The 13,746-nt window shown below is 49.1% G+C and overlaps 1 protein-coding gene across 3 annotated transcripts; it reads right to left on the reverse strand.

Annotated features, from left to right (window-relative positions):
• Positions 1–830: 830 nt before the first annotated feature.
• On the reverse strand, positions 831–13,438 carry LOC112117801 (3-keto-steroid reductase). Of its 3 annotated transcripts, XM_026655374.1 has the most exons (9): positions 13,322–13,438; positions 12,943–13,146; positions 11,289–11,381; positions 8,862–8,976; positions 8,080–8,274; positions 6,794–6,898; positions 4,751–4,807; positions 4,201–4,299; positions 831–1,226 (listed from the first exon to the last, which is right to left on the reverse strand). In XM_026655374.1, exons 1-9 carry the CDS (start codon positions 13,354–13,356, stop codon positions 1,125–1,127), a joined length of 1,005 nt encoding a protein of 334 aa, XP_026511159.1. In that variant the 5' UTR covers positions 13,357–13,438; the 3' UTR covers positions 831–1,124. The 3 variants fall into 3 exon arrangements, with proteins under 3 accessions (XP_026511159.1, XP_026511160.1, XP_024071643.1); XM_026655375.1 differs by lacking the exon at positions 8,080–8,274; XM_024215875.3 differs by lacking the exons at positions 831–1,226; positions 4,201–4,299; positions 4,751–4,807; positions 6,794–6,898; positions 8,080–8,274 and having other exon boundaries at positions 8,873–8,976; positions 11,269–11,381.
• Positions 13,439–13,746: the final 308 nt, after the last annotated feature.

Consider the following 13,746-nt stretch of genomic DNA (forward strand, 5'->3'; position numbering starts at 1 on the left):
GTAAAATTTGCCACCTCATTATTCACCCCCTTTTCCAGATAATTTATGAATAGGTTGAACACCACCCATCCCTGTACAGATCCTTGGGGGACCCTGCTCTTTACCTCTCTCCTACCCTTCATTTCCTATCTTCTTACCAGTTACTGACCCATGAGAGGACCTTCCCTCTTATTGCATGTCTGCTTAAGAACCTTTAGTGAGGGACTTTGTCAAAGGCTTTCCAAAAAGTCCCCATATACTATATCAACTGGATCACCCTTGTTGATGCTCTCACAGGATTCTAACAGATTAGTACCAAAAGTGCCTTCCCAAAGGCTGAAGAAGTTATGTCTGAGGTCTGCACCAACTCTATGCCTCAATACAAGATGCTACAACCCAAGGGTGAAAGCAGTACTGCTCCTTTCTTTGTGTAAAAAGCACTTTATACTTTAGGCAGAGGCAGAGCATGGTCACCTCTCTCCATCAAGCTGCAGCCTATCACACATTAAGTGATGTGTGGATCCTGCTGGTGAGCTTTAAAAATTCCATTAGGCACTTTGATCTACTCATGCTTGAAAGATCAAAGCACACTACAGGGCTTCTAGTGAGCAGCAGGAACCACATGGCCATAGTGTGCTGTCAATCTGCAGTACTCTAGCATGCACAGTAAGTGTCCATGTAGACATGTTGATCAGCTTTTGAAGAGTCTGACCTTAGCAGTCACATGTGGCTATCTAGGAAGCCTGGCACCTGAGGGGCCTTCTGCCCAAGAGCAGGCCTTCCACCTTGTGCTCACACTGAGCTCTCAATGCATTCATGCTTTTTCTCAGTAGTTCTTAGAGACTGCAGTTTATTGTAAAGACCGTGACATGTACAGAAATGGAGGCCTGGTTTAGCCAAGTTACTAGAGTGTGTAGAGAGCAATCCTGTACTGGACTCCAGGAGACTAAATAACTATTCAATCCCTCTCAGACCTCCAATTCTAGGAGAGCACTCCTTCCCAGACTGAGCAGAGGAGAGAAGTGCTACAAAGCCACATGTCTCCAAGAAGGCCTCTACTGCAAATGCATAATACCCACTTAAAAGGAACTCCAATGTCACTAGTGTCAGAAAGATTTGTCATTAGAGGCCTTGTCTGGATCTTGTTACTTGGGGCTCAAGGGAGCATTCAATCTTGCTAGGACATGCTTCTCCAGTTCCAACAGCTTTTGATAAAATATTTCAGCAGTTTCTTCCTCCACATCCACCTGCAAAAAAATCAGAGCAGTAATATTAGCCCACGAGGGCTGCAATGTGGACTGACACAGAACCGCTGGATGTTGCCAGAGATGGGCAAAGCCAAGGACAGGCTCAGTCTCCTCCTGAAAGGCACCCACTCAGCCACTTATGCCATGTGCCCAGGGAGCTGGTTAGGACTGTAGCCCAAATGACAGAGGGCTAGCATCTCCCACAGATGAGCTACAGCCCCAAATAAAAGGAAGCTGTTTCATGTGGAATAGCATGTGGAGTCACTGCCTTTGGGGGAAGGAAAGCTCCCCCAGCATTAGTACAAGCTGCTAAGGACACAGGGGTAAACTGTAGCCTCTGCAGCGAGGAAACAGCAGCACAAGCCAGGAGGAACTTGCACAGGGTATACTACTGAAACCCCCCCTCACGGCTCCTTCCCAAGACAGCCAGCATTAACCACAGCTGGAGGATGCAAGGGGTGAAATCCAGGCCTTTCAGCTGGAGTCATCACAGCCTAACATCTTTTACTTCACTCTGACTCTGCAGAGGGAATTCTCCTTTTCTATAGTGTAACTGGCTGTGGGTCCTGGCTCTGCTGTGACTGCAGCCCTTCAGCTACCAAGCACCCCATGCCTGCCCACTGCACTCCTCCCTCTCCATTCCAGCCCTGCCTGGCCCCCTGCACTCAACTCCAGCTGCCCACCCAGAAGTAGACCAAGTGTATAATTAAATCAGATAGAACAAAGTTTGCTTTGTAAGCTCTTTGGTGCAGAGACGGTCATATCTATACCATGTCTAGCACAATGGCCTGGTCTACACTGAGTTTAGTTCGAATTTAGCAGCGTTAAATCGAATTAACCCTGCACCCGTCCACACAACGAAGCCATTTACTTCAAAATAAAGGGCTCTTAAAATCGATTTCTGTACTCCTCCCCGGAGAGAGGGGGAGGATGTACCCAGAACCACCCGCAACAATGTTTTTGGCCCCATCAGGCATTGGGATCTCAACCCAGAATTCCAATGGGCGGAGGAGACTGCGGGAACTATGGGATAGCTACCCACAGTGCAACGCTCCGGAAGTCGACGCTAGCCTCAGTACAGGGACGCACACCAACGAATTAATGTGCTTAGTGTGGCTGCATACACTCGACTTTATACAATCGGTTGCCAAAAATCGAATTCTGTAAATTCGGATTAATCCCGTAGTGTAGACATACCCAATATTACGACCACAATAGATGTATTATCTTGTGTGCTTGCTACAAAGTCAGAGTAAAACTGTACAATCAGCACAGAGCCTGCATTTTGAGGACCAGTGGAACAGAAGGGGGCTTGTCAGAGCTTCCCAAGGAGAAGGCTACACAAGGGTGAAAAAAAAGAAAATACTCCCCCACCTCACTGAGGTACACGTCTTGGTGGGCAGCAGTGAGAGGAGATCCTTTCTCCACCTCCCAGCAGCAAAAATCCTGCAGGTCTGCTTATACCTCTCAGTGGCTCTGAAGGGAATGGGAAAGGCTGGGCCTCACGCTGGTTTTGTTTGAACTCCTGTGATCCAATTAAGTTCAAGCCAATCCCCCTACTAGTCCATTGGGCTTCCATGTCCTCTTTGCAAGAAGTTGCATCAAGCCTTGTGTTGGTGATTCTGGTCTTGCCGCAGAAGGGCTGGGGACACGGTGCTGTAATGCCTACTCGGATGGCCACCTACCTAGGCACTCAGCTGTTAGTACAGAGGCAATGCATTCATACAGTGAGATGCAGAGACTGGCAGGCTAGGTTGGGCACAGTGCAGTAGAGTATAAATGGCAGCAAGGATGAAAGAATCAGGTCCTCAGGTAAGTGTTTTCAGCCAATATATAACAGTCCATCTCTTACTATTTGTACTCCTGGGGGAATTCTGCATCACTGCATGTGTGCAGAATTTATGTCCCTCCCCTGATTTCTTTGCTTCGGTGTAGAAAAGTGACTTTCTGACAGGGAAGCTGTGAGAGTGGTCATGCACCATTCCCCAGCAGCATGGCCATGTTGTTTAGGGCACCCAGAGCAGCCAGGAGAGAGATAAATCACTGCAGTGGTGGGGGAGGAGGGGTGTTCTGGAGATATGCCAGTGGTGGCTCCTATGATGCACTGGGCTTGCCTGCTACTCCCAGCTGGGCTGGGGGAGTACAGGACTTCCTCTTCCCCTGCAGGGTGGGGTCAGACCCACCCCCAGAAATCTCCCCCAGCTGCAGGAAGCTCTGCCCCCCACCCACTGCTTCTTGCCCCCATCGCTCTTCACCACAGGGGGAGGTGTCACTGTACAGGGAGCCACTCCCCATCTGCATTTGGACCCACCCCATACCCAGAACCCCCCCACCAAGCCTCACCCCTTCCATCTGGAGCACCCGCCCAGCCCCACCGCCCCTACATCCAAACCCCCACCCCTGCTGAGCCCCCCCTTGAACCCCAGTGAGCCCCACCCACTGCACCTGGACCACCCTGAGCCCCTCCCCCCCACACACACACACTTGAACCCTGCTCCACCTAGTCCTACTCCCCCAGCACCTAGACTCCCCCAAGGCCCCCACACCCAGGACCCCCCTCCCTTGTGCATCCAGATCCCCTGCACCCCCACTGAGCTGCTTGCACCCAGATTGCCCCACACAGAACCCTCTCACCCCACACTTGGATCCTGCCAGGCTAAGCCTGCCGACCCACAGGCCTGACAGAGGACAGGCCCCCAGGACGTTTCTGGGGCAGTCCTGGCCCTTGGGTTGTGTCAGGGTCAGGTGTAGCCTGAACACCAAGTCTGTGACCTGGGGGAGGAAGCTGCAGGGTGATCTCCCACTCTGTACAGCTAGGGGCCTGTGTTCCCCCCTGCCATGCTGGAGCCTCCACATTTATTTATTGACAAATAAAATTTGCAGAATTTTAAAATATTGTGCACAGGTTTTTTATTTACTTGGTGCAGAATTCCCTCAAGAGTAAATTGGACTGCAGAGTCTTTGCTATATTTACCTTTCGGGACTCCACATAGTTCTTCCCCATTGGTGAAGTACAGCTGTGATATTTCATTAGTGCATCCAGTGACTCTGGCTTTTGTTTGAAGAGCCATACCTTTAAAGACAATAGCATACTTGTGAGGGCAGGCAGTCCAGCTTGTTCTGACAGCCTTACATTTTAGAACAAAACAGCTTGGCAACATGCAGTCCCTTCTGGCCTTACATCTATGAATACTGATGCTGGTTTCAGTAAGAGCAGAAGAGACCATCACAAGTGAGATCTAGAGACCACAGGGTCTCTCTGAAGGGGTTATTTATTTATTTAGTAGGTGAGGAAGAAGAGGGTGAAGAGCCATTTGTTTGAAGAACCTCAAATACCAGCTTAGTGTCTTAGCACTTACTATGGAAAGTGATTCAGATGTGCAGGGCAAGAGTAGGGAAACACTGCTTTGTATGTATCCATCTGGCAGAGGAGGCATTCACAATCAGCACCAGACACCCAGGGGCTGGGAGGAGTTACACACTGCAGACAAGCAGTGATTTGAGGTGCAAACCATGCTACATACCTGAGCTTCTGCTCCATTGTATGGAGTTAGTGTGTAAGTCTTGGTGAAAAAGCGTATCTGAAAGAGAATAAGAAATGAGACATGAAACTTACTAGCACTTATACCTTGGAGCAGGGACTCAAGACTGAGCTCCCTGGAGGTCAACAGCAGTGTCAAGGCACAAGGCCCTCTGCTGCTAGTGGCCCAGCCAACAGCTCTCCCACCCCTTGAGTAAGGCCACCTGCCTATAGCTAGATGACCAGGTGTCCCATTTCAGCCCAGGGCCACTGTAAAGTCACTAGAACCATCCAGATGGCCAACACACCACCACCAGGTCGCTCCCTGATGCTGGGGGGGTGGGGCAGGCACAGGGGACCAACTAGCATCCCCCCCCCCTCCCCGATATGCCTTTCTTCCAGCCACCTCTTTCCTGAGCTGGCTCCCAAGCAGTGGGTGGAGTACAATTTGTGACAACCTGTCATCCAATGAAAAGTGATTCAGTGAGGAGGCAGCCAGCAGAGAGAGCAGACTTATTTGGGGCTGGCACAGGCAGGTCCCAACAGCAAGCAGGTAGCAGTTTGTGGCAGCAGTGCCAAGGCCTGATCTGGGGACAGATGAAAAGGTGTCTGGCTGACGGACATAGGAAGTCTGGCTGTCTGTAGATAGTGTGTGGAATATTAGCAAGGCTGGAAAACTGAGGGCTGCAGAGGAAGAGAACAGGTACAGGATGAGATAGTAAAGGAAAGAGGCGGTGGGGGGGAAAAAAGAGTAAAGGGAGGTGAAGGAAAGTGAAGCGTATGGAAGAGGCCACTTTCCACCAGAGGTGCCAGGGAGAAACAAAATACACCTGAAAGCTGGGGACTTCACTGCTGAAGTTTGTATTCTCTTAGGAATCATCTTCCATGTGTAGGAACATTAATTGAGGGAGAGGAGTTCAGAGGCACTGATTATCTAGCTCTGTTTCTACTGGAGCGGGAAGTTTACGATATGCCAATGCTTAGTGCTTTGAAAATACCAGCCTAGTTAGTAACTATGGTTCATGTGTTCAAGAACAGTCTCAGATTTGGGGTCCCTCTACTTTCAGTTGCCCAGTTTCTGCTTAGTTCCCAGAGGTGCTGAGCACCAATAACTCTGATTGGGGCTATGGGAGTGGTGAGTGCTCAGCACCTCTGGGAAATGAACTTAAGGCATGATGAGGCTGAGCAACCAGAGATCAAAGGCCATGGTTAAAATCTGCTTCCCCATCTAGGGGCCCCCCCACTAGCACTTCTCAGCAGCAATACTGATCTTGGGCCATAAAAGGCGATTGGTGGTAGAGTCCCCTTCCCAGCTCCAGAAAGCCTCACCCACTGCAGAGCATCACCCCACTCTTGTGCTTTGGGTTAAATTAACTGAAGGGAAATTCCCAGGCTTGGCTGTTTTAAGGTTCCTTTCTCTTCTAGCCTACGCCAGTCCCAGACGCTAGCTCTCGATTCCCAGAGGGCCCTCTCTACCTGCCTGCTATCAAGGTGGAGCATAATTCACCTACAGTTCCCTAAGTATTTCAACAACTGCTAACAGAGTGAAGCAGCAGGAGACCCTTGCCATTCTGTTACAACATGCATGGCAAAGGACCCACTGTACCAGCTTCTTCTCTGGCTATTGCAGCACATGGCACACAGTAGTATCCCATCACAAGGCACATAACCATGGGGCACCACCTAACTGGTAGCACTGGCTTCACACCCATTTACAAACATATGAACAGGGAAAAAATGGCTGGCTATTCACCAGCCCTCTCCAAATAAGGAGCCCCATGCTATCTAGGCATCTCTTTGCTGAAACTTCACCTCCCAGACTGACCCTGCTGGTCCTAAGGGCCAAATCGTCACTTTGCTTCACATTGAGTTGGGAAGTGGCCTTTCGCCAATCTGCTGCATTTCCATTCATACTAGGAGCGAAGGACACTGTACAACTGCTTTGGTGATAAGGCACTGTGTATACCCCTAGGAGTGAAACACCCAAGACCATCCCACCCCAAAGAAGAGTTGAAAATAAACCCACATTTTCAGAGAGATTACTCACTATCCACATGATGGGCATAAGCAGCTTCCAGAAGAAAGATGGCAGAATTCCATAAGTCAGGTTAGTCATCACAAGACCTGGGCAAACTACACTGGAATACAGCCCCTGCAGAAGGGAAAGGAGAGGATACAAGCCAACAGTAAATGCTGCAAATCTGCTTGGAAAGAACACACCAGACAAGTATTTACAAGGTGGCTTGCACCTTCCAAAGGCCTCACAATGTAAAGTCAGCAGATGCCCCTGTGCAGCAGCGATCATAGAATATCAGGGTTGGAAGGGACCTCAGGAGGTCATCTAGTCCAACCCCCTGCTCAAAGCAGGACCAATCCCCAGACAGATTTTTACCCCAGTTCCCTAAATGGCCCCCCTCAAGGATTGAACTCACAACCCTGGGTTTAGCAGGCCAATGCTCAAACCACTGAGCTATCCTCCCCCCCGTGTAGAGAAGTATTACACATTCCTCCTCCTTTATAGTTAAGCCCTCTCCCACCAAACAGCAGTTAGACACCAGTAAGGGATGGCAACTCTTTCCAGAAAGAAGGCTGCCACTTATGGACTGGCACAGAACAATGGAATGAATGCTGCTTTCCCGTCACAGGCCCATGACAGAGAAGGCCCTGCCTCTTGTCTGAGATGGTCAACAGCTCCCACACCAGTATCGGCTGCCATGCCACAGATTTTACAGGCCATCCAGTCACATTAGATAGGGCAAGTATTTTTAGAAGGGCTATCAACTCCTACCTCTGAGCATAAACCACATCAGTTGGCAGAGGTCTCCCTTACAGGCAGGTTATTCTATAGTTGTCCCATATGAGTTGCTTGCACCTTCCGCTAAAATGTTTCTTAGCCAGTCTTAGGCAGGTTGCTAGACTAGATGGACTGCTTAATTTGTATGACAGAGCAGGCCAGTCATCATGTGGATGACTCCACAGAATGGAAGATTTATTATACATCAATACAATGCAGCCAGCGAAGACAGATAATGTCTGTCCCAAAGACAAGGCTACAGCTTCCAAGTATTCTGAAGGTAAGAGCTCAATTATGCTCAAGTAAGCAACTTCTGCAAACATTCCCCACCACATCCTACCAACTATACCTACTTGAAACTCACTCTAGCTAAGCTCCTTCACATCCATGAGCAATCGATTAAGCAACTGAACACTGTTATGTGGAAACAACTATGCATCAACATACTACTGCCACTGAAGAGCATCCCACCTTATCAACATTTCTGAGGCCCACGTATGACAGCTTTCCGCATCATACCATAGGAAAGACACCCTCACCTGCTTGTTAAAGTGCTTGTTCAAAGCCACACTAGCAAGGTCAGTGGCATATTTGGAGGAACTGTAAGGCTCTTTGCCTTTGCTGTGCTGGTAGTCAGTGAGACTGAAAGCAGACTTCCTGGCATTGCTGGAAGAGGTCCAGATAAGCAGGGAGGGCTTTTCAAGGCAACATAGCAGAGGCTCAAGCTGCCGAATCTAAGGAGATGAGAGAGTTATTGTCCTGGGATAACTACTGAAATGGATATCTGAAAATAATTCCCACTTCTCAGTTACGCTGGTCTAGAGGGCAGGGGTTTGGGTTAACTGACTGCACAAGAAACAAGTAAGTGGAGAATCATGTCACTGGTGTACCTCAGACCCAGATCCTGGTTGGTAGCATTTTATAGCCTGTTTGCATTCACTTTGCACAGAAGACAAGCTGCAAAGTAGTGAGAACCAGGTCTGTGTTTCTCTTAGGAGCCAACATGTCTGCTGGCTGTGCAGAGTAACCCTGAAGTAATTCTAACTCTTTCAGTAATCAGTGTTGCCTGCACATTGGGAAATCCCAGACCTGGCTGTCATTCAGCCACTAGGAGACAGCTGACCAGGCCAAGGTACGTACAGGGGATGGTGTGGGCTCCTGCCCTATGCCTGGGCCACTGCACATTACTCAACTACACTCCAGACTGGGTCAATGTACAGGAACATTGAAAGAGAGTTGAAACTGACTCATTTAATTCCTGCTCTACCCAAAATTGCACACTGACCCAGAATCAGGGCCTGACTGCCAGAAGCAGCTTTACCAGTATAAAGTGCCCAAAGAGGTTTGTTTCAAACACAGCCTGCAGGCCATCTGCAGTGATGCAGTCTTCTTGAGTTATCAGCCCCTCCGCCGTGCTCAGCATGTGGACTGCTTTCCTGGAATACAAGACGACAGATTTTAGACAGAGCTACAGCTTCTTCAGGTGACAATTTTATTGAACAATTCTAAGGGCTGGTCTTCACTACCCGCCCGGATCGGTAGTAGAAAATCGATCTCTCAGGGATCGATTTAACGCGTCTCATCGGGACACGATAATCGATCCCCGAATCGACACGTGTACTCCACCAGCCCAGGTAGGAGTAAGCGCCATCGACGGGGGAGCCGCGGCGGTCGATTTGCCGCCGTCCTCACAGCAGGGTAAGTCGGATCAGATACGCAAATTCAGCTACACTATTCCCGTAGCTGAATTTGCGTATCTGAAATCGATCCCCCCCGTAGTGCAGACGTAGCCTAAAACATTCCCACTTACCAGTTTTAGTATTTTGACCAGCTCTAAAAAAAAAAAAAAAAAAATTGGAAAACTCCTTGCAGAACCAAATTCAGAAGCAGTTTTTATTTTGAAGGTTCAAAATAGTCTGTTTTTTCAAAAAAAAATCACTTTTTAAAAAGGAAGAATTCTGATAATCGTAAATATTTAACAGCATAAATTTTGAAAAACAAAGATCCCAGTGCCGGAGTTTGTTTGCTTTGTATTTTTAAAAACAAAAAATTGTTTAAAGTAGTCTTTCAACTGAACTTTGAAAGCCAGCTCCCATTTTTATTGAGATTTGATTTTAGAGATTTGTTATTACAACAGAAAACAGTTTAAAGAAAAAAAACTGATCAGTTTGCTGCTCACAAACTAAATGGGAGCCTGTAACATGGGCTGTAACTCAGAGGAAAAGCAGTCTAGAGTGGTTAAAGCAAATGATAAGAGTCAGGAGTTCCTGGCTCGTGAGTGAATTTGCACTCACTTAACTTCCATGACTCGTTTTCCCTATAGCTATGGAGAGAGAGAGATAGGGATGACCTATTTCCCTACTTCAGAGGGATACAACAAATCATAATTCATTGCTCTTTGAGAAGTACTTGATGCCCTGCAATGTTGTGGCTGATCTGCTCTCTCCCAGCCTCCTGTGCACACCTACAGGCTGATCCTAAAGACTCAATGAAGGCTGTACGGTGACCCATTTCTATTAGTATTTTTGCCTCCCCACCCACAACCCCCATCTCATGCCCAGTAGGCCATTAATACATCTGAGTTGTCTGGTGGAATTCATTCCTCCTTCCAGCTGTCAAATCCATAGTCTCCACCTACAGAACCAGTTTTGCCTCCATACTTTTATGCTGTTACAAGACCTGTGTATACATCAGCCTACGTTAAGGGTATGATTTTTTTACGGAGATGGTTACATTGGTATAAAAATGCCTTATACCAGTATAGCTTACTCCCCCTTCCCATACAGGAATCAACTGTACCAGTATAAGCACTTGTATACCAGTAACGGTCTGCATGATGTGAGCTGTACCGCTCCAACCATACCAGTACAGTTAAAGCTTTCCATGTTTGAGAAGTGAGCACATGGATCTAGGCCTTCTTCAAACTGTTCAAGCCGCCCATCCCCAGCCTTGGCTCACATCCAGTTTCTCTTCTCCTGTTCTCAAGCTGTTAAACACAGATGTTAAGATCCTGTCAGAGGCAGAGACCTGACACTACCTTAACTACAGCATCCCCAGCATGCCTCCACAGCAGTCTCAACTCTACTTTTGATTTTCATCTGCCAATCAAGATCTTGCTGGTCTCTTTAAACAGAGAAGTTGCCTACCACAGCCTCATCCCCCCTACTTCACTAGAGGCTCAAACCTCAGAAGCCCCTTACTTCTGCCTGCTATCCCTTTAATACCCTTCCCTACCTCAATACCCTCCTTCCTTCTCAGTCTCCCCACACCTTCCCCACTGCCTTAAACATACTGTTCCCCCATGCTCTCAACAACCTTCTCTAGACCAGGGGTTCTCACAACAACCTTTTTGGTGACCATGTACTAACCTCACGACTCCCTGAGGGGTTATGACCCCCCGTTTGAGAACCCGTTATAATCCATTGAATCCAGTTTGGCAAGCCTTTCTGCTTTACCTGGACTGTAAACTCTTCTGAGCAGAAGGCCTTTGTAGGCCACCACGCACATTTATGACTTTCTAAGTAATGACTATAACAAAAAAGATCTGTTCACCTTTTAGCTAACCACCCACTCATTCAGTGTTTCATTAACCATCCCTCACATTATCAGCCATCCGAAATCTCAGTGAATCACTGGAACATTCATTCATGCCATCATCCATTTCTTATCTCCCCTCCCCCTACTCATCCAAGGACAAAACTAGGAAGAGAAAAGTATCTGACTGTTACTTAAGGATGGTATCTTGTACCCAGAAAAGAGACCAGAGATCAGTGCTTTGAAGCTAATGTGGGTATTTGGCATGATCCCAGCATTCAGGAAGAGATAGTCCAAGCGCTGAAACCTACACAAAGGAAACACAAACAGTGTGGTTGGTTATGGCTATTACCTATAACATATCGTGTAAACACAACACACACACACACACACCCCAACACAGCTAATGCTAGCCCACAATGGAGACAGGAGCTCAGAGACAAGTCATTTCTGTATTTTGAAGTTCAAAGTAGTATTAAGCTAATCATGAAGATGTCATTTCACAAAATAAAACTAGACATGATCCAGAGCTAGGATCCAGAATAAATTTCCCCAGATTCTGAGAATACTTGGATTCAGAGTTCTTGACTGAGCCCATTATAGGGATCTGAACAGTAAAATTCACTCTGAATATAAAATCCCACAAAATCTGGAGTGTTGGGGGGTCAAATCTAGAGTTCTTAAAATATAACTGATGCCCACAAGTAATCCATTTTCCAAACTTCTGTATGCTTCAAGTTTCAGTTAGCTATCCAGGATTTTCTTCAAGAGAAAATAAGATTAGGTTAATTCAATGGGATTTAGGCACCTAACATCCACAGGCTAATATCTGGTGGGACTGGGATTTTTAGAACACAGATATCACCACAGTAACTCTGCAGTTACTACTTTCCAACTAACAATCTCAAAGCAGTGTGTAAACAAAACTTCACCACCCCTGAAACATAGGCAAGTGAGGAACTCAGACGTGACTTGACCTGCAATGGAAGAATCAGATTTCCTATTGTTGCCACCATCAGTTCAGCTCCTTTGGAGAGGTTGGAAGCAATACTGGGAGCCTTAGTACATACATCCTGAGGCTGATGCATTTTTGCTGTGTTGTCTAACCCTCTCAAATCAGATTTAGATGGCTCTCCTGTTTCAGAAGAGCTAGTGGAAGCAACACTGGGGAGTGTCTGACTAAAAAGCCCAAGATAGCCAAAGGCTTTAGAGAAACTTGAAAAGCCAACTCTCCTGTTCAAGATATGACATTGTGGCCACCAACATTAAGGCAAGTGGCAAACAGACCACTTCCTGTCTGGAGCTACCTGTGCTCCTTGTTTCAGGGAAAAGCTTTAGCATTTCAGGCTCAGTGGTGTACTTTTGGACTGTGGTAGGTGAAAGAGGTCACTGCAGTAGCTGAAAAGGTAAGATTGGTGGTCGTGGGGGGGGGGGGAGAAAGAGGGAGAAGAGAGAGACACAACAGCAGGGGATTGGACTAGATGACCTCCTGAGCTCTCTTCCAACCCTAATCTTCTATGATTCTATGACTGCTGCCTGAAACAAATGCAAGCTGGGCAAGGAGTCCCCCCTTTGCCCTATGCACACTAGAGAATGGCATTTGGAAGAGGGATTTGAACAGCACCGGCTGAGCTCAAGGAGGGCACCTCTCAGCCCTTTCCCCCGATTCAGAGTGAAAAAAACTGACTGTGCTTCAGGCTTATTCCCAGGCCTGGCTCCCAGTGCCACAGGCAGCACAGGGTGGGCCGGGGAGAGACACCTGCTGGATGCAGCAGATTGAACCGGAGGGGTCCCTATTGCCCGCTCACCTCAGCCAGGGCTAGGGGCACCGCACCCACCCTCCTCGAGCCCGGGCGGACGCCACACACCTGCGCTGGATCTCGCTGGCTGCCCGCAGGACGGACTCCAGGCTGCTGACATCCAGGCGCACGAGGGTGACCTGGGCGGCCGGGTGGGCGGCCAGCAGCACGGCCTTGGTGGCAGCGGCCTTCTGCATACTCCGGCAGGCCAGGCACAGCCGGACCCCAGCGTCCTCCCGCAGCAACCGCTTGCATAGGGCGGAGCCGATACCACTGCAACAGCCCAGGGAGAGAAGAGCCAGGTCAGCGCGGGGCCGCCTCCAACCCCAACCCCAACCCGAGCTCCCCGAGCGAGCCCGCTCGCCCCTGGGGTCCCATCCGCTCCTAGAGAGCCCGTCCCACACAGAGACAGAGCCCCGCCAGATGGACGAGGGTGTTCCCGCCTCACCTGCTAGCGCCGGTGACTAACACCACGGGTTGCATCGCTCGGTCCAGAGCGGGCACAATAAACTAGCGAGCTTCACCGTGCGCCATTATAAACCGCGCGCACGGCCTCGCCCCTCGGCGGGCAGAACGCCACTCGGGCAGCCCCGCCCACTCTGGTTCGTCTCCCCACCTCCGCCTCGCTCCCGTAGACACCGCCCCGCACAGCAACCTTCCAAGCAGGGAGCTCGCGGGGGCCCTCGGCCGTGGCGTGACTGTGGGTTCATGGGCGGGCACGGGCTGAGCGGCGCCCAATCATCGCGGGGCTGCTTGGGCGCTCAGCAAAGGTGGAGTGGGCCGAGTGGAGCCCCGCCCGCAGTGACAGCGGGGCTCCCGGCCCCTGCCCCATGGCAGGCGCGGGCTTGGAGCTTAGGGTTACCATAGTTCCAG

The sequence above is a fragment of the Terrapene carolina genome, unplaced genomic scaffold (assembly GCF_002925995.2).
Source record: "Terrapene carolina triunguis isolate 2854851 unplaced genomic scaffold, T_m_triunguis-2.0 Scaffold210, whole genome shotgun sequence".
Classification (NCBI taxonomy): domain Eukaryota; kingdom Metazoa; phylum Chordata; order Testudines; family Emydidae; genus Terrapene; species Terrapene triunguis.

Coding starts and splice junctions, on each gene's coding strand:
- LOC112117801 (XM_026655374.1), bottom strand. CDS start 13,356: ATGCAACCCGTGGTGTTAGTCACCGGCGCTAGCAG. Junction 8,275..8,861: donor TCTTTGGGCACTTTATACTG/GTAAAGCTGCTT, acceptor TCATCTCCTTAG/ATTCGGCAGCTTGAGCCTCT. Junction 6,899..8,079: donor ACAAGCACTTTAACAAGCAG/GTGAGGGTGTCT, acceptor TCCCTTCTGCAG/GGGCTGTATTCCAGTGTAGT.